This window comes from Chiloscyllium plagiosum, chromosome 5 (assembly GCF_004010195.1).
Source record: "Chiloscyllium plagiosum isolate BGI_BamShark_2017 chromosome 5, ASM401019v2, whole genome shotgun sequence".
In the NCBI taxonomy this organism is placed as follows: Eukaryota; Metazoa; Chordata; class Chondrichthyes; order Orectolobiformes; family Hemiscylliidae; genus Chiloscyllium; species Chiloscyllium plagiosum.
Window position 1 is genome coordinate 7,305,362 of NC_057714.1, and position 25,970 is coordinate 7,331,331.

Below are 25,970 nucleotides of genomic sequence, written 5' to 3' on the forward strand. Positions count from 1 at the left end.
TGCTGTTAAAATGCAGTCAATAACGTTGACCACAGCAAGTTATAATTTCATTTGCATACTGCAAAACAAATATGTAAGTTTGATAACTGTATTTTGCAAATGTCTCCGATTGCTGGTCCCACAGATCTAATTTTCAAATTATGAGTCCTTGCTCTCAAGGAAAAAGAAAACAAATGCATCTGATGTTAAAAACTAGAATGACACTTGACTAACACCACAGGTATTTAAGAGTTTTATGTGGTATTCTTCATGGGGAGCCACAATGCTTTAGGTATTTTCTAATCTCCGGAGCAGTTGGAACTTGAATCCAGGCCTCCTGTCTTAAAAGCCCAAAAGCAATATCTTTATGCTTACTGTCAGCCTGGGGTTGAGCGAACCACAGAAACATTTTCAAAATGTGGTCGGCAAAGGTTCCATCTGGGAAGGTCAAAAATTACACATCAATATATGGCAGTTATCAAGAAATCAAATAGGAAATTGGGTTGAAACTTCTTTAACCTAAAGTTTGAGAATGTGAAACTTGCTTACATAATGAAAATTGCAGCAAATAGTACAGATGCATCTCAGGCAGCTGTTTACAAAGTTTAGAACTGATATCCCAATGGGTCAGAGACACAAATTTGGGAACATACTAAAGCTTTCAACCCCCATAACCCTGAGTACCAGTTGATGCCTGATCCCAGATCTATTCTGCTCATTTCCAGATGTTGTTTTTCTTTCTTTCAATCACTTAAAAACATATCTTGCACAGCTGTACATAGGCTTGGGCCACACAGCTTCCATGCCTCCCTGCTGGTCGCCACTGACCTGTTAATGTGAGGTAGGGAAGGCAAACGTACTGATTATCGTATAAGCATACATGTAGGGGATAAACAGGGTTTGGGAATGAAAGACTGAAATCCTCACAACAAAATTAGAAATGTATTTGGCTCATCTTACATTAAAATCAATAATGCCAAGATGGTCTTCAGGGAATCTGGGTCTGATGCTATTACAGATCAATAATGTTGAATCCAAAATATGAATGTCAATAATATCCACTATTTTCTGGGCAAAGCGATGGACAGATGAGTACCAAAAAAGGCAACACTTTCCTTTAAATCACAGGTTGTCATAGAAATGAAAGTCTACTACATTTGAACATACAAATATGCAAAATCTGATAATGATGTACTGGTTATTATTACTATGCTGCTTCAGTGCTGCTGTTTTTTGTTGCAGTTCAGAGTCACATTAATTTTGATGCGTTAAAATTAGGTCAACATTGGGAAACAGTTTGAGAAGCACTAATTTTAGAAGAAGCCAGAAAAATCTACATGACTGAAAAGAGAGTTATACTAAAGAGTCAGATGAGGAAGCTCCAAGAAAGCCTAAAACTATCATTTAATCTTTGTGGCAAATGGTCTATTTCTGTGCTATACATTCCATGTGATTCCATACAAAGTTGAAGAGACGTTTCTCCATTGCTATCGTACAAACTGACTTAAGCAATGCAATTCTAACAGGCATGACAGAAAGTAAGGTTTTCACATAGCTTACTGCGACTGAAAAGTATAATACTGAGAACAAAACATTTGTAATACTTGAATTGATTTATAATATTATTTTAAAACAAGTACCAGAATTCATTTCTAAGATTAAACGATAAAGGTCACTTCAGTTTAATTTTTAAGTAATTATGCAGTTTTTTTTACATTAAACCTACACGTTATTTCTAGTTTTCAGTATTTACTGAAAAGAAGAATGGTGGATGATACCACATGAAACATCTACATACGAACACAAACTTGGAGCAGGACACTGAATTCTCCTGCTTTTCATTAATACGATCATGGCGATGATGTGATTGTGGCCTCAACTCTATTTGCCTTTGTCAAGGGTGTGTTTATGGGAGTCAAAGTGTAGTGCTCAAAAAGCACAGCAGATCAGGCAGCATCTGAGGAGCAGGAGAGTTGATGTTTCGAACACAAGCCCTTCATCAGGAATGTGAGAGGAGGAAGGGGGCTGAGAGATAAATAGGAGGATGCGGGTGGGCTGGGGATTGGGGCGGTAATAGGTAGATACAGGTGGAAGGTGATGGTAGTAGATCAGATGGGAGGGTAGAGTAGATAGACAGGAAGGGAGATGGACAGGTAGGACAGTTCAAGAGGGCAGTGCAGGGCTGGAGGGTTCGATCTGGGATGAGGTGAGAGTTGGGGAGATGAGGAAACTGGTGAAAATGGACATTAATGCCATGTGGTTGGAGGGTCTCAAGGTGGAAGATGAAGCTTTCTTCCTCCAGGTGTCGGGTGGCTTGGATTTGGCAGTGGAAGAGGCCCAGGCATTGCACGTCCTTGGCGGAGTGGGAGGGGAATTTGAAGTGTTCAGCCACAGGGCGATGGGGTTGTTTGATCTATAGGTGTTTCCCATCTATCCACTTAACCCTCCCTTCCAACCTTTCCCCAACAAATTTAACTTCCCTGGTATCCAGAATTCTTTATGACCTTTGTTTTAGATGTGTCCTGAAAGTTTCTCATTAAAGACTCAAATGGCTCATTTTTTTGGAAAAGCAACAATCCCACTTAATGTGGTGATTTCATCTTGAAGCAAGTGTATTTTAGTCAACAATGTTGATATCAGGGAGTTCAGGCTCTCTCTCTCATTTCTGCATTAACATTCCACAAAGCATCCAGCTCCACAACACAAACTTCTATGTTACACTGATGCACTTTTAATGTGTGGGAACTTCAGGTTTTAATGATTAAAATTCTTAAAGTCAGCTCAAAAATAGAAACACGTTTAAATTCATTGATGATTTGAATTCAAAGTCTGGTTCCCAAAAAAGCAACATCCATTCTTTAATCTAAATAATTTGAGTGAATGCTAGTAAATAAAATAAACATCACATTACTCAACTAATTTGTTAAATGTAGTGAAACTGACCAGAATATTGATTTCCAGTCTGCACTAAATGAGCAAATGAATATTAGGTGCTATGGCTGCATGGTATTATTACTACAGGTCATTCTGCTATAATGTGCGTTTCGTTAACACGAAGTTGCAATTGACTAATTAGGGACACTGTTTCTAAAGCACGATCTCTTAAAATATGTTGGCTGTAAAATGGTTACATCCACAACACTTTAAGCATGTTTCTAAAGTGTGATTTTTCTATAATGCAGGGTTGCACAAGAACACAACCATCACAATATAGGAGCACTACCTATATTGCAAAGGAATGGATGATAGATCAACCGATTAAAAGGACGCGAAAACACCATGAACTTGGCCTAATTTTCAAAACTACACTGGTCACCACAAAGAATGGAAATGTTTCACTGCCACACAATTTAAGCTTTTGAAAATGGAAAAGACCATTATTTGAACAAATCCCAATAATGGCAAAAGCTAAGGCTATCGAAGCCCAGATCTCTTCAAATGATGACAACGGTACTTTGCGCATATCCGTTTAATTCTCCAAGTCGGAATCAGCTCAAATATAGTAATTTGAGAGGGAAAGAGAAGAGGAGAGTAAGACTGGCAAAGAGAATATGCGAATAGAATGACAATTAATGTAAAACAGAAGACAAAAATGGAAAATGGAAAATACCAACATATAATTAGTAACCAGGGTTTGCAGCCAAGTTGGTCCTATTAGGAAGGTGATATGAGATTGAGATATTTTAAAATTCTCAATTAACATTTTGCATAGATGTTTCTTAAGAGGAGGCAGAAAAAAGTAGTAGAACAGAAGATAGTAAAAGGTTCAATAGTCATCATGGTCTGGTGATCATAATTCTATTTGTTTTAAAATAGTTATGGAAAAGGACAAGCCTTCTATAAAAATTTAAGTTTTTAATTAGAGTAAGGCAAATTTTAAGGGCATTCAACAAGAACTTTCAAAATTTGTGGACTATTCACAAATAAAGGGACATGTGATAAATGGGAGGCTTTCAAAAGTGTGATAACAAGAGTTCAGAATCATTACCTTCCTGTTAGAGTGAAAAGTAAGGCTGGTAGGATTAGAGAACAATGGATGAAGAAATGATTTGGAGGTGCCGGTGTTGGACTGGGGTGTACAAAGTTAAAAATTACACAACACCAGGTTATAGTCCAACAGGTTTAATTGGAAGCACACTAGTTTTCGGAGCACAGCCCCTTCATCAGGTGATTGTCCTCCACAATCACCTGAAGGAGCGACACTCCGAAAGCTACTGTGCTTCCAATTAAACTTGTTGGACTATAACTTGGTGTTGTGTGATTTTTAACTTTGGATGAAGAAAGATAGTGAGATTCTAGTCAGCAATAAAAAGAATCATTTATTAGATATACAAGCAGACAAATGCATTCAAATAAATTTCATGAACAGTATAAAAGGTGTGTAGGGGCATTGATAAGTACGAGATTAGGAAGGTAAAGGCAGGATATGAGATAGCCTTGGTAAATAAACTTAAGGATAATCCAAAGAGATTCTACAAGTATGAGAGCGCAACTAGAGAGACTAGGGCACTTTAAAGATCAAAGAGGTCATCTTTGTGTTGAACCTCAGGAGGTGGAAGAGATATTAAATGAATATTTCACATCCATTTTTATTGTGAGGAAAAAATGGAGGCTGGACAATGCAAGGAAATAAATATTGATGTTTTGAAAACAGCTCACATTACAGAAGAGGAACTGCTGGAGGTCAAAGATGGATAAATCTCCAGTAACTGATCTACTGTATCCCAGGATGTTGTGAGAAGTTAGGGAGGCTATTTCTCTTGCAGAAATATCTGTATCATCTGTAACTATGGGTGAAGTGCCAGATGACAGAAAGGCTAATGATGAGTCTTTACTTAAGAACAGAACTAAGGAAAACAGAACTATAGACCTGAATCTGACTTTAGTGGTAGGTGAGTTGCTGGAAGTGATTCTGAAAGAGAGGATTTGTATGCATTGGAGAGGGAAGGAATAATTTGGAATAATCAGTGTGGTTTTGTACGGGGGAGATTTTGTCTCACAAACTTGATTTGAATTTTTTGAGGAAGTAACCAAGAAGATTGATGAGGGCAGAGTGGTAGACATTATTTACTTGGACTTAGTAAAGCCTTTGACAAGATTCGACGTGATAAACTATTTAGTAAAGTTAGATCACATGGGAATCAGGATAAGCTTGCCAATTGGATACAAAATTGGCTTAACGCAGTATACAGAGTGATGGTAGAGGGTTGTTTTTTGGACTGGAGATTTATAACCAGCCTGTTCCACAGGGATCTGTGCTGGGTCCACTTTTGTCTGTCATTTATATCACTGATTTCAATGATATTATAGGAGGCATGGTTAATACATTCGTGGATGATACCAATATTGGTGGTACAATGAACAGTAAAGAAGATTATCCACGATTACAATGATATCTTGATCAGTTAAGTCAATGGGTTGAAAAATGGCAGATGGAGTTTTGTTTGGATAAATGCGAGGTGTTGCATTTTGGTAAAACAAACAAGGACAGAAGTTATGCAACTAACCCTTGGGTAGTGTTGTAGAACAGAGATATTTAGGGGTTCAGGTACATAATTCTTCAAAGTTTACATCACAAATAGATAGGGTCTTTAAAACAAAAATTCAGCGTGCTTGCTTTCATTGCTGAGACCTCTGAGTACAGGAGTTAGGAAGTTATGTTGAGGTTGCACAAAATGCTGGTAGGACTCTTTTGGAGTACTGTGTCCAGTTCTAATTGCCCTGTCATAGGAAATATATTATTAAGCTGGAGAGGATTCAGAAGAGATTTACCAGGATATTGCCAAGAATGGAGGATTTGAGTTATAAAGACAGACTGGATAGGCTGGGACCTTTTTTCACTGGAGTGAGGAGGTTGAGAGGTCACCTAATAGAAGTTTATAAAATAATGAGGGGCATAGGTTAGGTGAATGGCAGATGCCTTTTCCTTAAGGTGGAGGATTTCAAGATTTGGAGGCAAATTTTTAAGGTAGAAGGAGAAAAATTTAAAAAAAAAGACATGGGGGCAGATTTTCTTATGCAGAGTAGCTTGTGTATGGAATGAACATCCAAAAAGAAGTGATGGGAGTGGGTAAAGTTACATCATTTAAAATATATTTGAACAAGTACATGAAGAAAAAATGTTTGTTGGGATATCGGCCAAACACAGGCAATATTTTAGTTTGGAATTATGGCCAGCATGGACTGGTTGGGACAAAAAGGGCCTGTATCTTTGTGGTTTGACTCTATGAGCTTGATGAAAGTAGAAATCTTGGGCACAAACAAGCTCCTAATTTAACAACGTTCATATATTTAGCAGGACAATTTGCTGACATACAACCATAGGACACAACACAGTCTAAAAGTTGCTGCTGCACTGAAACAAAAAGATGGAACACAAGTTTGTCATTTGCATCTTGTGCCAAACCTAATCTTCGAATTTTACAAACATTTAGAACTGTGGCATATCAAATGATTCTAAGCCACAAACAGTTCATTCAGTAGTGTACTTCCACATATAAAGTCAGTAGGTGGTTCAAGGAGCACACAGGAACAGAAATTCTAGATGGCAGTGCTCAAGGATGATCTTGGGCATTCAAAGAAGCAAGGGGAAATCAGAGGCACTGTAAGTCCACCCATCCTACCAAGTCCAAATTCAGCCCAGAACTGCTATCTCTCTGTCGTTCACCATGAGCTGCCACCCAGCTGAATGGCCAGCACTACATCCTGATCTTGCGGCCCCTTCAACCTTCGCCATCTCTCCTAGTCTTTGTCCCCTCTCGTGGAACTTTGGCCTCAGTAGAGTAATCCTTGCACGCACTGTGAAAAATTATTGCACACGAACCCAGTGACAGTCATTTATGTACAGATTAATTTTAAAGCTACTAGAAGACTTACAGATTTCAAGAATTTTGAGCAAAAAAGATTTTAAAACTTCCTGTTACATTTAATTCCTTTTTTTAATCAGCATCACATTCGTGAGGAATAATGCTATACCTTTGGTTTGTACGTTTTGGTCAAAATCTGTTGATCAACTTTGATTTGGGGAAATCTTTTGCCAGTAACTGGTATCACTGGGTGCATGCGCAATGGTCATTTGGACAGCAATCTTTACGTTCATGCTAATCACTCCAGTACAATTAAAACTAATATGGGAAACAATTCCTGAGTCGTATAACCTACACAAACTGTCACAAGATGGCGCTACAGATTTCACACGTCTTCAGAAGCAGGACACTATTTAATTATTGAAAAACATATCACTATTATAGCTTTCAACTCTTTTCTAGATTATAATGCTATAAATCAGCACTAAACTTGGAAACTACTGCCAAATCTCACGAAGCAACAGCCACAAGTGGCTGGTCAAACAATGTAGGAACAGTCAGTATCAGCCACAAAAATAAAGAAAATAATTGCAGATGCTGAAAATCTGAAGTCAAAACAATACTGGGTAAACTCCGCACATCTGGCAGTTGGTCACTGGATTCAAAAACATCAACTCAGTTTTTCTCTCTATGGCTACGACCAGATCTGCTGAGTTTCCTCATTTTTTCAAACCTCAGACCACAGCCTTGACTCATTTCCCAAATCATGGGTTCAAACTTTGTGACTGCTAATCTACCATTCTTAACCGATTTTGACCAAAACATACATTCTGGTAAATCAAAGACATTGCATTATTCCTCACAAATGTGATGCTGATGAAAAAAAGAATTAAACGTAACAATAAGTTTTAAATCTTATTTGCTCAAAATTCTTGAAATTTATAACAGTTTTCTAGTACCTTTACAATAGTTGATTCCTGATGCAGACAACTATTTTATCCAAGCTAGATCATAAACCAGTATTAACTGTTTTTTGTGGAATTTTCTAACATAGCAGATTCCCACTTAATTCCCACATAATTATGTCGGAATGCTTGTTGATGGTTACACAGTTCGATGTCCTTTGTGTATCTTCAAACATTAAAGCAGTCCCTGCCCCCACACACAGCACAATCTAAAAGCCATTCTGAAGCACTTCATAGGCCAAAACAAACTAGAAACTAATTAGAAGAGAGGACCAGAGCTTGGTTCAGGAGCTGAGTTTTAAGGGAAACCAAGAGGCTTAAAGATTCAGGAGGAGAATCTCAAAGCCTTAAGTATGCAGGTACAGTCATCAATGATGGCTTTAGTAATGAGAAATACACAAGTATAGAGCATATTCCCAGGGTGGAAAGACAGGTTTGAATTAGATCACAGTAAAATGAGCAAATTTATACTGACAGAGTTTTAGACTCATTAATGGTATAATATCTGTATAAAGGTGGACGGATTTGACTGAAACAGCGCAAAAAAAAAATCAGGAAATTTTAAACACAAATAGATTACATCCAAAGACACCTTGATTCATTTAAATCCATCCTAATTTGTCTGTGCAACTCCCTATGCTCAAACTATAGAATCTACCTTTCACTAGTAAAGTAGCAGGACTGGGCAAAAACATGAAGCCAAAGGTTAAAGAATTCAACAAAATAAAGGTATTAAAACATGCAAAAGAAATGCATTAAGTGAAAACTGCACAAAGAAATAAAATTAAAAAACAAATAGTTTTGTTAATATTCTTCAGTACAGCATTAGAAACTTCTGTTACTGTGAGAAAAAATTAAAGGCAACATTTAAAAATTAAATAACTTAGTTCAAACAATCATGATGATGCAACACTGACATATTTAGATAGGATACCAATTTTCCAATATAATATAACACGTGATGCAAGTGTAATTTGTAAAGGATGTATATGTCTTTGCAGGATGTTACTCATTCCATTTCTAGGATATTACTCATCCCATTGAACATTCGCAGTCCTTTTGGCCAACGTCTACAAACCATTATTTCCCCATAATAAAGCTACTGTTACAAGTCTCAGCATACTTAATTTCTCTCTGCGGTACATGTTCACAAACTCTTGACATCACTTTCCCAAATGTCATTGTCAAGTGCAGAGGAAGCAACTGACTTGCCAATTCTCCCATTCAACTTGAAAGGCTTATGCTTTAGAATTCAGAGTGGAATGTGTTTTACCAAGACTGTAAGCATGTCACTATTTATGTTTTGAGGCTATGAAAATGTTACATAGACAGGTTTCATTAGGCTGAACACAAAACAAGATAATTTTACTGAAAGTGTTTTTGCTGTGACATCATTCCTTTGATCACACACATCATCTGCGCCCACGCACAAACAAGGTCAGTTGACAGAGTAAAGTAATAGGCTTACACAGATTTTACAGTCCATGCAAGTTAAGTAGTTAGCTGTTCCTTGACTGGTCTGAACATTTTGAGTCCTTAACTCTACTGTTCTCTTGTATGTAGTTGTACAGAGCAAATTTCCACATTTTAAAAGATCTTGGTTGCAGATGGTTTCCTCTGAGAGAAGACACATTTACAGAACTGAGCACATCACATTCAGACAGAACGCAGCTTCTCAGCTTGCTTTCAGTACATCACTGTTTCAGTCTTCTACTCCTACTCCTGCTTCGTATCAGGCTTTGAAGTACTCTATTCATTTGTATATTCCACAGAGTCCCTATGACCTAATAACTGAGTCAGTTATTGCTTCCAAAAAAAGTTGCTGCATTTTGAGGATTCATCTCAAAAGTTTTTGAAAAATTTTAAGATGGTGCAAATCAATAGATGGGGTCTTTTGACCTCCCAAGAGACTGAACAGGTTTTCCTCCCAAGTACAACGCAATAGAATAATATATTATTTGCAATAATTATCCTCATTAAAAATTTCTCTTTCAAGGGGTTTGCTTTTTGGTAAAACATTTCCAGTGTGGAGAAGAAAATTCAGAAAGCACTATTTTAAATGAAGTCTTCATAATACTGTTGATTACTCGATTAATTTACAGAACTTGATGTTTCCATCTCCTCATCTGACATGAGGCAACATTGCCAGCCCAAATACAAGGAATTATTCATACAAAATTATCCTTCACATATCAATTATTTCTAAGATTGTGCGACAAACAAATGGACTTGAAGTGAACGTCCAATGTTTGTTATTGGCCTGTATGTTTCATTCGAATTTCAGTTGCAAAGAACTACTCATATCTTTCCAGTTTATTATCTGACAATAGTCGAACATGAATGGCTCTGTTTGATCAGCTTCACACCAAATACAGACTTGAATAGTAAAACAAGATAAATATTTTTGATACAGTTTACCATTGTATTTGTAGTTCATTAATAATTTGGATAAACTTAATGTTTAGCTAGACAATTATGCATTTTGCAAAAACAATGGAACATTGAGTCACTGAGTCACAGCATGGAAACAGACCCTTCAGTCCAACGTGTCCATGCTGACCAGGCATCCCGACTTGAGCTAGTCGCATTTGCCAACATTTGGCCGATATGTCTCTGAACTCTTCCTATTTATATACCCACCCAGATGCCTTTTAAAAATGTTGTAATTGTACCTGCCTCCACCATTTCCATTGGCAGCTCATTCCACACAGTCACCAGTCTGTGTGAAAATGTTACCCCTCAGACACTTTTTAAATCTTTCCCCTCTCACCTTAAACCTATGCCCTCTCGTTTTGAACTCCTCCACCCTACATAAAACCATTTTGGACTGATTTTCGTAAGTGAAATCATTTTTTGCAAAATATTGAACTTCAAACATTTATTAATTAAATGGAGAACTAATTTCAACTCAAGTCCAAGTTCATTTAATTGTGTCAATTTGTTTCATAAATCAAAAACTTGTTTGTGAAGCGTGGTCTGCATGATCATAATTGAAGTCTTAAAAATATCTTTGAAACCAAAATCTGCTAAAATTCTATTCTTACTGCTGTTTTCCTCTTCATGTTCCTGAAAATAGGAAATTTTCAGAACTTAAACTTCTATTTGCTTAACAATTCGCTCATATTCAAGTCTGTATGATCTTTCTTGAAAAGGACAAGCTCATATTCCCCAGGTTCATAACAGATCTAAAATGTCACAACTTGTGTAACATTGACTTCTTGTTAGAAGGAGTCATTCCATCTAATAAGTGGAGAAGATTAGATTTCAAGAAGGAACCTCCTTTCTCACTCCAACTATAAACGTAACAGACTCCATTAAACCCTTGAAACAACACTTCAAATCAATAAAATAGTAAAATACTATATTCTAGTTGGTCATTTTAATGCGTCCTGCACCATTCTTCAATACAACAAGGAGTTAATGAAACTACTGCCCACTACTTCCTATAAAATTACAGGACCAAGAGCAAGATGCCACAGAGTAGAGCTCCTGAGCCTGTGCATGCCCATTCCTAATGCTTTTCTTTTCTTTCCTGCTATCTTCTATTTTCCTTACTGACCTCTTGCACTCAGATGGTATTGGGACTCAAGCCTTACGAGCAGTGGTAAAGCCTGACAGGTCTTAACCCAACCCAGGTGAAAGCATGCCCAGCACAGGGGAGAACAAGTCATTGAGGAAGATTAGAGTGGTGCTGGAAAAGTACAGCAGGTCAGGCAGCATCTGAGGAGTAGGAAGATCGGCATTTCGGGCAAAAGCCCTTCATCAGGAAGGCCGGACCTGCTGTGCTTTTCCAGAACCACTCTAATCTTGAGTCTAATCTCCGGCATCTGCAGTACCCACTTCCACAGAGTCATTGAGGAAGCCCAGCTTGGAGCATCTGCAGGTCCATGGCTCAAGAAAGGATCGTCATGTTTAACATTTTAAATTAATTTCTTAAAGTTGCTGAATTTTTAAAATTATTTATTTCTGTAACTAATATTTTGTACTTCAGATGGCATCGTGTATTGTGACATTGTACACTTCTCATTGTACTCTTGTACCTCAGTATATGTGGCAATACAACCTAAACCAATTCAAATAAGAAAGAAAGAAGCCTAAGCCTCACATATCCATTTGTTTTTTTTTTATTCTTTCACAGAATGCGCATCACTGGCCATGTCAGCACTTATTGCCATCCATAACTGCCTAAGAGGGCAATTAAGAGCTAACATTGTTGTGGGTCTGGAGTCACACACAGGTCAGAACAGGCAAGGAAGATAGTCATCTCCTCTAAAGGACATGAAGTGAACCAGATGGGTTTTTGTAGCAACAAGAATGGTTTCATGGTCATCCTTTGACTCAATTTTTAATTTGTTTTGAGTGAGTTCAAATTTCCTCCATACATGCATTTATAAAGTAGTAGATCACCAATCTGAAACTATCAGTTGCAAAGGTGGTGAACTACTTTGTCTAATTATTCCAGATTGCTAACCCTACTTTCCTGCAACTTGTGTTTTAAGCTTAATGTGCAGCTAAGTATATGAATAGCATCTTAAGTATGACAAAATCTGCAAACCAGTACTCTTCCATTACAACACTGGGGAGTTAATCTAGAAAAGTATTCAGAATGGCTACAAATCTTTCTGATCCAGTGTGCCAACAAATATAAATTATCCAGAACCAAATATTCATTGTAATGGCAATTAGTTAAACTTATTATCAATCTCTACATTACATTGCTGCAATACAAGTATATCAGAACGCAAAAACATGGCAGAATTCCTACATTTCATTGCTGTTAGGGGAAATGGCCTTAGGTACTGAAATATGATGGCTTCATTATACTAACATCCACCTCCCCAAGTTGAAATGACTCCCAACAATCACTGCTAAGTATCACAAATCAAGAATCCTGACTAGCAATGGTGGAAATATATTTCAGTATGTGCAAGGATCTTTAAAAAAAGAAAATTAGGAAAAAAGGACTGAGAACATGCAAAGCTTTATTTTCTAAAAAAAACTTTCCAGAGAAAACAGTCACGGCACTCAGCTGCTCAGGGCCAGATCTCATTCCAAGAGGGCAAATCAAGATATAATTAGACAGAGCAAAGAAAGTAAAAGATGATTAGGTCAGGACCTTGCTAAGAAATGGCAAGTGGAGCTGAAGGCCAGGAACTCGCTGCAGAATTTTAGATTCTTTTTTGGCAACGTAGGCTCTAATTGAAAATAAAATCACACAATAAAACTTGTCTGGAAGAAGCATAACTAAAAGAAAAAGAACGTGGCATCTACTATATTATCTTATGACCTCCTTAACCAACATTATTGTTCTCTCTTCAATTCCTCATTCTAAGTACAATTGGAGAAAGAACAAAGAAATAGGTATTTGGCACAGGGCATTCCTTCAAGATCAACTGGTTCGTTTCAATTTTACAGATCAATCAGATTGCAAAACAACAAAACATTAATTAGTAGGCATGAACTAACCTATAAAATGAAGTGCAGAAAGTGAGGACTGCAGATGCTGGCACAGGAAAGCACAGCAGGTCAGCCAGCATCCGAGGAGCAGGAGAGTCGACGTTTTGGACATAAACCCTTCATCAGGAATGTAGGGGGTGGGGCAAGGCGGCTGAGGGGAAAAGTATCTAGGAGGGAGATAGGTGGATGCAGATGGGGCTGTGGTGGTGATGATAGTTCTGAGCAGAGGATGGAACGGATAGGTTGGAAGGAAGATGGACAGGTTGGTGAAGTTCAAGGAGGTGGTGCCGAGTTGGAGGATTGGATCTGGGATAAGGTGGAGGAAGGGAGATGAGGAAACTGGTGAAATCGACATTGATGTTGTGTGGTTGGAGGTGCTAGGATTTGGACGCCTTGAGGAAGAACATCTCATCTTCTGCCAAGGGGTCCTTTAATCACACAGCATCAACGTCAATTTCACCAGTTTCCTTATCGCCCCTCCCTCCACCTTATCCCAGATCCAACCTCCCCAAATTAGCACCATCCTCTTGAACATCTTCCCACCTAACCTCTCCACCTTGTCACTATCACCTCCCACCTATATCCACCCATTGCCTTCCTAGCTATCCCCTTCCCCCTGCCCCGCCCCACCCCACATTCCTGATGAAGGGTTTATGCCCGAAATGTCGACTCTCCTGCTGCTTGGATGCTGCCTGACCTTATGTGCTTTTCCAGTGCCAAACTTTTAGGTCTATTTAAAGCATCACATAGCTGTAGTGACAAACAAAACATATAGCTCAAACAATCATTTGTTAAATTCATTATATAGACTACTAGATCTCGATGAGAGATAAAAATTAGTCTTTTCCCCCAAAACAACAACTGTACAAAATGACTTCTTCCACTGCAGTTGCACGAATGCATATTTGATAAACCGAAAATCACCTTTGGTCTTCCCCATTTGACATTAATACAAGAGGAGCCAGAATATTCTCTCCAAGTTTACTCCCTTGGTGTTGACCATTAATTATTTCTCCACTGAAGGCCACTGTTCCAAAGAGTCAGATTGAAAAGTTCAATCCCATTTACCAACTTAGCATCTAATTCATCATCATTCTGTTTTCTAACCATGTTTACACAGTTATTGAAATTGGTTCCATTTATTATGACCCATTTTAAAAACTGTGCGCATAATGAGTCAAACAGTTCCTTCTGTACATTTGGTTTCTCCTGTTAATGTTCCAAACTTTATAATCTTTATGTCTGTACTGTTTTTAAAAATATTTGAAAAATACTAAGTTATGAAATACACAATTTTTAACCAACATAGAGTCCTAGCTAATAGAACATGTTCAAAAGTGCTGTGTCATGTTCTCCAATAAAGCAAACAATAACCCCTGACTCAAACATAGTTGATTTACCTGGAATAAAGTGTGCTCAAATATGAAGGCAAAAACAATTAGACCACTCCTATTCCTCCAAAAATATTAATTTACATTTCAAACCTTTAATACCTTCAACAATAATTCAAAAACTACATTAACGTGTGTTACATTATTAGATATTCTAAGGAAATTAATGGCTGTAATATTCTAAAGGTCCTGAAAGAGAAAATATGAGTGCCACATTTTGTGACTATGTTGGGATAATGCCATCCATTAAATGAAAAGTTGTTGTCCTCTCCAATCAGACATTAAAAACAAGTCCATGACTTTTGATAATTCTAAATTGCATGCACCATTCCATCGCTAAATCATTCATCTTTTGCCACATATAAATTTTGATCTAAATGGACAAGAATCACACCCACTCAATCCAACATGCAAATAACTGGGAACATGTGGACAGTGGAAATGCGACAACAATGATTAAACTAGATCAAAGATGGGCAAATATAAAAATATGATGCATCAGTCAGCTTCTTGCATGTCATTTTTGAGAAGTAAAACAGAAACAGATCCATGTTTACATTTCGTTGGTATAATACATCTGTTTAACTGTGTATAAAGTTTGTGTTGAGGATTCTTTCCACTCAATTAAAGCAACCTATTTCAGAGAGTACAGCTCTGCAGACCAGCAAACTCAACCCAACCAAGAGGAACCTTGAACTGGGTTTAAGCAGCAACTGGGGGCGATCTCCTGCTAAATGGAAAACTCTCTGATATTTAGACAAAACTCTGCTAATTCCTGTCCAAAAGATACTCCACTATTGTTCGCAAATTGAGAAGAATGCCGCACTTACCCCAAGATAAAAGGCCTTTCATTCTTTCTTCCCCAATAAGCTTCTCTTTTATATCCGTATCCCTCACTCGCCAACTTAAGTAAACTTCAGAACTAAATTTCACCCAGCCACAAATGAAAAGGAAGGAAAGAGGAGGAAAGCCACAGAGTTAGGAAGGAGAGGGAGATGAGCACAGGACAGCCACAGATAGTGCTGGCTCGAAGGGCGAAATAGTCTACTCCTGCATCTATTGTCTATTGCCCTGAAAGAGAGGAAGGAATTTCATCTTTCCTTTTGGAACTATCTACTCAATCCAGAATCTACATTTTCCTGTCCCCACCATCACTCTCATTTTCTACTCCATCTCTTTAAAATATCCCCATTAATTATCCTCACCCTTAAATTTATGCTTTGTTTAGACTCTGTGTATAGAGTCACAGGATACCAACTACTTATATTTAACAAATATACAGATGAACCAATTCAGCAAGAGTTCTGACAATTTTTTAAGAAATAATAAGTCACGATGTTTACTTTAAAATGATAAATGTAACATCTCAAAAAGTACAAAGGTCACATGCATTCCAAAAAAGTTACCTTAAAGATGCCAACCCAGTCCTTTTGGTGCGGCTTAATGTATGGAGTCAATATGTAATGACACTCAAGTGGAGCATGAGGGAGATAACTTTTTGCCACGTTTTGAAAAATGACATGAGCAAAATTAGATGTTTGCATCGTGCTGCTTGTTGGCAGTGGTGTCTGAATTACATCCATTCTTCAGCACAATTTCTGTAAAATTAAAGAGATTGTCAAGTTGCTTGACTGCCCTCTGTAACTAGTTTAAATAGCATGTAATACAGTTACACAGAATTTCAAACACAATATATCCAAGGTACCTCACATATGCAGGGAAGAGTTCAGATACTGAACAGAAATTCAGATGAAAATATGACTAGGTGGCTAACTGAGAGATCAAAGTGATAAGTCTGTAAAATGAACACTGCTGAGATGCAAGAATAATTTTAGATCCTGCAAATAAAATTTTGTTCATAAAATAGAAGTGTGACTTAAATAAATGGTAATAATTGCAACATTACTTCACAATGGACAGTAACATGTTGACTCTTCATTAAATGTTTGCTCAGCTGTTTTAGACTATGATATGGAAGTGGTGTCATTCAACTCCTGGCCTGTGCTGAGTAAACTAATAGGCACCACACATGGCCATCAGAATCTGGTTAGGCAGAGAAAATGTTGATCTTGACATCTGGTGCATGTGCCGATGTTACTTTATAATAAGAGGAGGCTTTGTTATGAGAAGCTCTGCATATGAAGAACCTTTACTAATAATGGTTACTCAAGTGAGACACTCAAAATATCCAGTACTTATGAAACTGACCACGTTAAATGAGAGTGCGCAAACCTATATAGATGCTTGTCTATGTATTGGCAGGGGTGGGAAGATGGGAAATAGAACTAGATTCCAATTTGCTTGTAATTAATTAAAAAATGCTTTGAGTCAGATGTAAATAACTCATCTCGACTGAACTGTTGATGCGTGACATAGTGCAATTCAATTTTTGTTTACTGTTTGTGCTGTTCCATGTTTGACAGATTGCCAGCACAAGGGAACTGAACAATTCAAAGAGAAAACTTTGCAGTACACCAAGTACTTTGCACTTCCTAAAACAAAGTTAAAAATCACAACACCAGGTTATAGTCCAACAGGTTTATTTGGAAGCACTAGCTTTCAGAGCGCTGCTCCATCATCAGGTAACTAATGAATGTTAATGAAACACAATGTACAAATTAATGAAGAAAAGCTACACAGATTAACAAGCCATATTAAAGCAAACAAAAGGCTAGTGTTCTTATGGACAAGGACAGAATTAAAAGTATGATTGCTAAACTTAAACAAGGTTCGACCATACATGGAGTACAATTATAATTTTGGTCACAATATAAAATCAAGGCACTGGAGAGGGTGCAGAAAGGATTTTTACAAGGATCCCAGAATAGAAATAGCCTGTTAGGTCTTTGCTCTTGAAAAAGAGACTGGGCATTGGTGAGTGGTGACTAAAGATGAGCCTGTCAACTGTGCAAAGTTTTGGTGAAGTAAACAGAATTCTTCCGCATGTGGGAAGAGATTAAGTAGACCCAAAGAAATAAAACTTGATTGAATTCATTTCCATAAAGAGTAGTTGAAGTGCACAGTCTAGATAAGCACAAGGGAAAAGGAAAAGAGGGTTGCGCTGATAGGAGTTAGGCAAGGTGGGTGGAGATTCAAGTGAAGCATAAATGCTGTAATGGAATGACTGAAAAGACCTATGTAAGGTAATTACACCATATGTTTATCTAAAAGTAGCAGTTTCTATGACTAAAGATTTAGTCAAAAAGTGGAATTGACTTATTCACCATTAACATTTTTGCAAATGTTGAAATCCATCCTCTCCCATTGCCTCGAGATCACAACTGTCATTTCAAAGATGGTTTCTGCCAGACCCATACCAAAATATCACTGAAAGTTGCTCCTTTGATATGATTTACCCATATCACCATTAGCTTAAGTTTTGCACCCCCCCCCCCCCCCCGGACAGCACAAGTCGTTCTACTCTTTTTAATGACTATTTGTCTTCACTTAACATGGTTTAGTTTGCCACTTTGATTGACATCAAAATTCATGAAATCCTCACCTACATTCTCAATATAGGGTAATATGTTGCCATTATTTCGTTGAGATTTGATTATAAACTGCTAAAATGCAAGAAGTTGTGCTCGGAGAGTCTGTGACACAATACAGAATTGTTTCTCTGCACAAACCTGGTACGTTATCCTGGATGGCTCTGAAATCTGCAATCTTCACATTGCTTGTTGCAATGTGAAGATTCTGAGAAATTCAAAAACGTCTAGAACGTGTGAATTTCTGAGAAATTCAGAAACGTGTGTCCATTCTTGTGACTTACAACTCTGACTTCAAATTGTAATTACTTACAGCCATTTTGTCCCCCAACTACAGCCACTGTTTGCTATGCATAGAAATTCTGCCAATCTCTAAAATTTTTCTCTGATACCAGAGATCTCTTCAGGCTCTTCAATTCAAAACTGAGCTGCCTCTGCTGTTCTTTCTTGATACCACATTGCCAGAGTAAACAGTGGAATTGGTAGCTATACAATGTGCACCAGAGCCATGACATCACCTATTAACGCATACACAAACAGCTGCCTTCAATGGACTGTTTTTCTATTATTCCACCAAGCAGGTTTACAGCATGGTGAGCTTGAATTCAACAGTAAGTGGTTACTAAGTAGGAAGAGTTTTTTTTAAGCTAAAAAGTCAAGGGTCAATCTGTACATGAGGCTTTTGAGAAATGAATTATTTTTGGGAAAAAAAGCAGATGGTCAACCTTTTAAACACAAGCCTGACCATTACCTGAGAGTCATATACTATGTTCCATTCATCCAAGGTGCAAGCATTTTTTTTTCACTCATAATATTACTGCGGTAGAACTTCTATAATACACAGCAACATATTACTAGAAGCACAATTCAGGTTAATATTGTAATTATTTAGTTTCTATGGTCATCAGAATCGAACACCAACAACATATATCGACTGTCATCCTTCATGATTGTTTTATTTTCTTTTTATAAGGAATTTGGTTGTTAATTAATTTCCAATGTGTTTTTTGCACAGACTTAAAAATAAACTGGGGGGGGGGGGGGGGGGGGTACATTGTGTATTGATGAGTCAAAGATGCTATTTTTGATACCACTAAACAATTTTGATTTCTTTTGTCATGTGGGCCAATAGGTCATCAAAGTGGAATAATTTTATTGAGTCCAGCAGGTCTTTGTTAAAAATATATTTTTTGGAAAGAATTCTCTGAGTGGAGAAGCAATTAACAAGGAGACCCCTATTGACACGGGATAAAGACAAAAGTAGAGAAAGAACACAAATCTGTCATCCTTTATCTGGAAATGAAAACTAAATGCAAATTGTCAGATTTTGCAATGTTGAGAAAAGGCAATAAATTGATCAGAGTCCGGTATCTGGCTTTTTATTTAGATTCCTTTCTGCAGAGGACTAATTTTGAAAGAAGAACATTGTTCTCACTTGGACTGTTAATCTATTACTTATTTATTTTAAAAAGCTTTTTACTATTTCTATCAGGTCAATCCCACAAAGTTACCTCTCAGTGCATCTGTGAAAACAAAACAGCAAATGCATAAGATGCAACATCCAATTCAGGTCACAACTGGGTATTATTATACCTTGTATTACATTAACATAAGGACAAAGTGAAGACTGCAGATGCTGGAGATCAGAGCTGAAAATGTGTTGCTGGAAAAGCGCAGCAGGTCAGGCAGCATCCAAGGAGCAAGAGAATCGACGTTTCGGGCATGAGCCTGAAGAAGGACTTATGCCCGAAATGTCGATTCTCCTTGGATGCTGCCTGACCTGCTATGCTTTTCCAGCAACACATTTTCAGCTCTTACACTAACATAAGTCGATTCGGGGCAGTAAACTTGAGATGTTCATGGAAGTGACCAGCACCACTTTCTCTAAGAAAATATCAAAAACAGACCCAATATTTGAAACACCCACACAATGATTCATTGGTTTCCTGTGACATTGTTTTATCACAAGCCAAAAATAACACATTATGGCCAACATACAACCTACTGCACTTTTATTGGAGTAAATGTGAATATCCACTTAAGGGCGTGCATAAAATAGAGCCTTTATGCCATGGAGATTACATGTGTCATTGGAAGATAAAGACAATCATATAGAATTTCCATTTGAGGGATATTACAACATATTGACATAGACAGCTACAATTATAAACATGAACAGAAAATCGTTCCATTTCACAAGTGAATTTCAGCACAGGAGGGAGCCCATTCCACCACAAAACCAACGGCCATTGAAGACAATTAATTTTTGGAGGCCTGCCAAGTTGATCTAGTGCATACATACTACAGGATTCCAAATTACATGCACAATTTCCACGTGCAATGTTAATGTTTTACAAGGCCTGAAATTCAATCCAGATATACACATGAGTCAACCTGTCAAAGGGATTGGAATAGCCATCTTTTCATAAATGTCACGCCTGAGTAGGATAATGCATTGGAAATCAAGCCCTGTTATTCCAGAAGTCATAACAAAAGGTTAAAGATTTTTTGAGAAATCACAGAATTGCCCAATTTAGACCCAGGTTGTCAAAAAGCAGAGGCTTGGTTTCTGTGCCTAACAAGAATGACTACTTATTCCAAGTAAGCTCAAGCTCCAGTACACAATTACAAACTGTCAAATAGAAATATTCTAATTAAAATTCTCATCCCCTTATAAACTCCCCATTACAGAGGAACCTAGACACGCACGGGAGGCATTTCAGTCAGTTAACCAAATGCCGGACAACATTGTTTATTGAAGCATCAGGACTTTGCAATATTACCAGAAAATCGAGGGTCCTCTGTACATTCACAGACAGAAGAAATAAAATGGAGGGAAAAAATTAGGAAGACAATTCAGTGGTTCCTGTTCACAAGATTGCTGAGATGATTCTTCTGATTCTTGATTTGGAGGAGCCAGTGTTGGACTGGGGTGGACAAAGTTTAAAATCACACAACACCAGGTTATAGCCCAACAGATTTATTCGGAAGCATTAGGTTTCGACGCGCTGCTTCTTCATCACATGGTTGTGGAGCAGGACCATAAGACAAAATTTATAGCAAAAGATTACAGTCTAATACGGCTGAAATATATTCAACAAATTTCAATTAAGTCTTTCATCTTTTAGAATGGTTTTAGATTTGGTTCGTTAATGTGTAAATCCCAGAACTCCTTTTAAGTCACATTCTCAAGAGAACTTCAGGTTTTCTTAAAAAATGTGCCATTTCAGCTCAGATAATGTATTAAAAGGTGTGACATTAAAGTCAGTCTGCGTCCAAATCTTGAGTCAGACTGGTTCTATTACTAAAGTGCAAACCACCTGATGAAGGAGCGGCGCTCTGAAAGCTAGTGCTTCCAATTAAACCTGTTGGTGTTGTGTGATTTGTAACTGCGTGTGAGTATGTAAGAGTGCATGTGTGTGTGAGAGACAGAGAGCAAGAAAGCGAGAGTTGTGCAGTACAGTCACCTGAAGTGTGAACAGTGATCCACAAAGGAGAGACCAAAAGGGTCGACTTGGAACCCACGGGAGGGCTGCTGCGCTCGGCTTAACATGTATGCTCAAACCGTCAAGTAATATGTAAATGCCAGATTCAGCCACACCCACAAGGTGGAGCAAAACATCACCCAATCACAACAGAATGCCATCCATGCTCTCAAGACCAAATCGCAACATTGTCATCTAAACACAGATTGCTAACTTTGCCATAACAGCAAGAGATGCTGTGTATATTGGCCAAGTAAAATTCTGGAATCACAAAACTCATACACCAGACCAGTACAAACACAGCAGCCAGGTGCTAGTGTTACTAGCATAATGTAAAGGCAACAGTTATCCTGGACAGACATACCCCCAACAACTTACACAGGGCGTCCCCTGTATCCGCTGAATCATTTTCTGCAGTTAGTTACCCGCGGTTTCCTGTGGCCCGAACATAAAGGGAATGTTCCAGAACCAGGAGACTGTTTTGGAAGGTACATTTCCCATTTAAAAGAATGGGTGAGCTTCTATCCAGAGTTTGGCCTTCCGCGGTAGGTCCTGGAACGTATCCTCGTGGATACAGGGAGACTACTGTATACTAAACAAAGGAGGGCCCAGACAGAAAGGCAGCAGGTCCTGCTACACAAAGAAACTATCAGTAGAATGCCATCCAAATGACTGACTTGGTTTCAAACTATTACGTCTATCGCCCTGTTTGGCCAGAACTATACAAGGTTCTAGATAAAGGTATAAAAACAGAGTTGACCTGTTGACCTCTCTTGGAATAGGGCTTGAATTATCTGACGGCTTCTGAAGAGTTCAGCATGGCAAGGGACAGAGACAGGTGATTGTCCAGAGGGAGAGAGGAGGAAAGCAACTTTGCAGATCCAGAAACAGAGATAGAGCGACTGCGTGAATCTGCAAGAGACTTGGGAAGTATTGTAATCTTAAGGGGCCAAATGGGATTCGACATAATAATGCTAGCATTAAAGGTTATTGTAACTTTGTTCCTAATAAAGTTGCAACTGTTTTGCATTGGTACCGTCTTGTATTTATATCGATTTGACTGTTTTGGCATTGTGGGGCACCTGGGCAAATTCTTTCATAATATTCTGGTCAGAGTGCTCTAAATTTTTTTAAAGGAGAGACTAAACAACACAACACAAAACCTGAAAGTATTTTATGAACAAATAAACAAAATAGTCAAAGGAAAGGCAAGGGAAATTGGAAAATAATAAGCATAGTCCACAAGTCTGAATTTCAAATGTAAACTTTGCATGTGACTCAACGGAAAAGACTCCTGCTGTTATCACAATAAGGGAGGTACTACATAACTGGATAGGATAAAAATTAGTAACAGTGGTATGCCAAACATTGGCCACGCTCAAAGTAGAAAAGTCATTTGGTCGAAATGAAAGTATCCTAGGTTGCTGAAAGTTTGATGGTGCATATTCTGGAGATTTTGTCCAATCTTCCAAATATCTTTTCATCAAGTGAGACCATAGGATTATAACTATTCAAATAAAAAAGGGGATTAAACCTGGAGGAAGATTAATTCTGGGTAGAGCATCTTAAAATTACCCGGCACACTTGTACAGAGAATAATCTTGATTAGAATTAATGGACACTTTGAAAAATACAAGAGAATAAAAGAAAGCCATCAGTCAAGGACAGATATTGGCAATATTTCTTCAGGCTGTGTGGTGTTGTTTTGTAGATAATAGAATGGGTAGGTGTCTATTTGGACTTTCAAAAGGTATTTGAGAAAGCATTTGATTGCACGATTGAAGCCCATAGGATTTAAGGAAAAGTGTTTTCATGGATAATGAAAATGGTTAGAAGACAGAGTACAAAATGTTGTTTCTAAGACAGGATGGAAGTATTCAGGGATGATCCTCCATCAATTAGTACTGGGACCAATCTTCTTGTTACAAATTTACATCCTGGCCTGAACCCACAGACTATAATTTCTGTGACTACAGGTAACATAAAACTCAAACGTAGCCAGTACCGAGTAGCGTGGCAACAAAGGACTTAAGTTGGTACATTGGACAGACACAAGCAGGTGAACACAGAAGCACAAGATGATGTATTTTGGTAGAAAGAATAAGTAGTAAATAATCCAATTTTTAAGGGGGCACTGGAACAAAGGGGCATGAAAGTGCATGCACACAACATGACGAGCTACAAAGGCTATGAGAAAAGCATACGGCATAATTGGATCTACAAACAGAAGCAGAGTACAAAAGCAAAGCGTTATTTCAAACAAAAGCATAATATCGCAGATGCTGAAAATCTGAATCAAAAAACAAATTTAGAAAATCTCAGGTCCACTAGCATCTTTGGAGAGAGAAAAACAAAGCTATTGTTTCAGGTCAAATGAAATCACATAACTCGAAAAGTAATTCTGAGTTTTTTCAGCACATTCTCTTTTGAAAGCCATATTAAAATGTTTGTAATGCTGTAGTTAGGATCACACCAATTTATTCTAGGCACCACACTTCAGAAAAGATGCCAAATCATTTTGAAAGGATACAAAAGGAGATTTAAACAAAGAAGAACAAAGAAATTTTACAGCCCAGGAACAGGCCCTTCGGCCTTCCAAAATGTAAACCTGTCAGTCAATTCCTAAGCATCTGTATCCCTCTACTCCCCACCTACTCATGCATTTATCCAGACGCATCTTAAATTAAACTACCATGCCTGCCTCTACCACCTCTGCTGGCAACGTGTTACAAATGCCCACCACCCTCTGTGTGAAGTACTTGCCGCGTGTATTCCCCCTTAAACTTTCCATCTCTCACCTTGAAAGCGTGACCTCTCGTTATTGAATCCTTCACCCTGGGAAAAAGTTTGTATCCACCCTGTCTATTCCCTTCATGATTTTGTAAACCTCAATCAGGACCCCACTCAATCTCCTTTTTCCGAATGAAAATAAACCAAACCTACTCAACCTTTCTTCATAGCCAGCACCTTCCATACCAGGCAACATCCTCATAAAACTTCTCTGCACTCTCTCCAAAGCGTCCACACCCTTTTGGTAATGTGGCGACCAGAATTGTACACAGTATTCTAAATGCAGCCGAACCAATATCGTGTACAATTTTAACATGACTTGCTAGCTCTTATACTCAATACCCCGTCCAATGAAGGCAAGCATACTATATGCCTTCTTGACCACTCTATCCACCTGTGCAGCAACCTTCCGGGTACAATGGATCTGCACTCCCAGATCTCCCAGATCACCAGTGAGAGATGAATAAAGGATGGCACCCAGGATACTTGTACACATTTAAACAACCTACAAAAACTAACACACAGGTAAATCAAGCAATTAGGAAAGTAGAGGTTACATGAGCCAATACTGCAAGGATTACACGTGTTAAAAAGTCTTGTAGCAAGTAAGAGACACATGTATTCAACAACACTTGCATATTCTCACCATGTATAGGTATACTTGACCTAGCAAACGTACAAAGGTTCACTGGATTGCTGCCTGGATGAGGGCTGTTCTAGGAAGAGAGACTGCTGAAAATGGGCCTATACTCTCAAGGTTAAAATAAAAGGTGATCTCATTGAAATATGTAAAACTTTGACAGGGGCTAGATGCTAAAAGGATGATGGAAGCTATTATTATAGTTATCTTGAAAACTTAGATCGGCAAATATTTGAAATGTGAAGAAAAAGCATCTATTTTGATGCAGAAAAAGCTGTATCCACATTGTATCATGCCAAGAAAGACAAACCAATAGATAAATTGAATCACATTACTCCAAAAATCTTTAGTCATTTTGTTTCACACTTGCACTAATTAAATCATTACAAAGTGAATTTAGTCTTATTTTAGTGTGCCCCCATAAGAAAATTTTTGAACTAAAAATACCCACCAATAAGCACGACTGGCAGCTACTGTAAACAGGGGTTCTTGCTTCTGCAACCACAACAATAAACACCATAGCCAGTACTTGTGACTGCCCAACAGACAAGCAACTGGAGCAGAACAATGAGTCCTTTTATAGAGTCAGAGAGGTATACAGCACTGAAACAGGCCCTTCGGTTCACCTTGTCCATGCCAATCACTTTTCCTAAACTGAACTAGTCCCATTTGCCTGTGTTTGGCTCATATCCCTCTAAACCTTTCCTATCCATGTACTTGTCCAAATGTATTTTAGATGTTGCAATTGTACCAGCTTTGACCACTTCCTCTGGCAGCTCATTGGCTCAGTGGTTAGCACTGCTGCCTCACAGCACCAGGGTTCCAGGTTTGATTCCAGCCTCAGTGACTGTCTGCGTGGAGTTTACACATTCTCCCAGTGTCTGCGTGGGTTTCCTCCGGGTGGTCCGGTTTCCTCCCACAGTGCAAAGATGTGCAGGTTAGGTGAATTGGCCATGCTAAATTGCCCAT

The 25,970-nt window shown here is 38.1% G+C and overlaps 1 protein-coding gene across 2 annotated transcripts in view; it reads right to left on the reverse strand.

Annotated features, from left to right (window-relative positions):
• The window catches only part of tax1bp1b (Tax1 (human T-cell leukemia virus type I) binding protein 1b), a 101,253-nt gene that overhangs the window by 73,226 nt on the left and 2,057 nt on the right, over positions 1–25,970 (reverse strand). For both annotated transcript variants that reach the window (XM_043689537.1, XM_043689538.1), the window contains exon 2: positions 16,005–16,196. In XM_043689537.1, coding sequence (XP_043545472.1) covers positions 16,005–16,181 — 177 coding nt within the window. In that variant the 5' untranslated portion in view covers positions 16,182–16,196. The remainder of the gene's footprint in view (positions 1–16,004; positions 16,197–25,970) is intronic.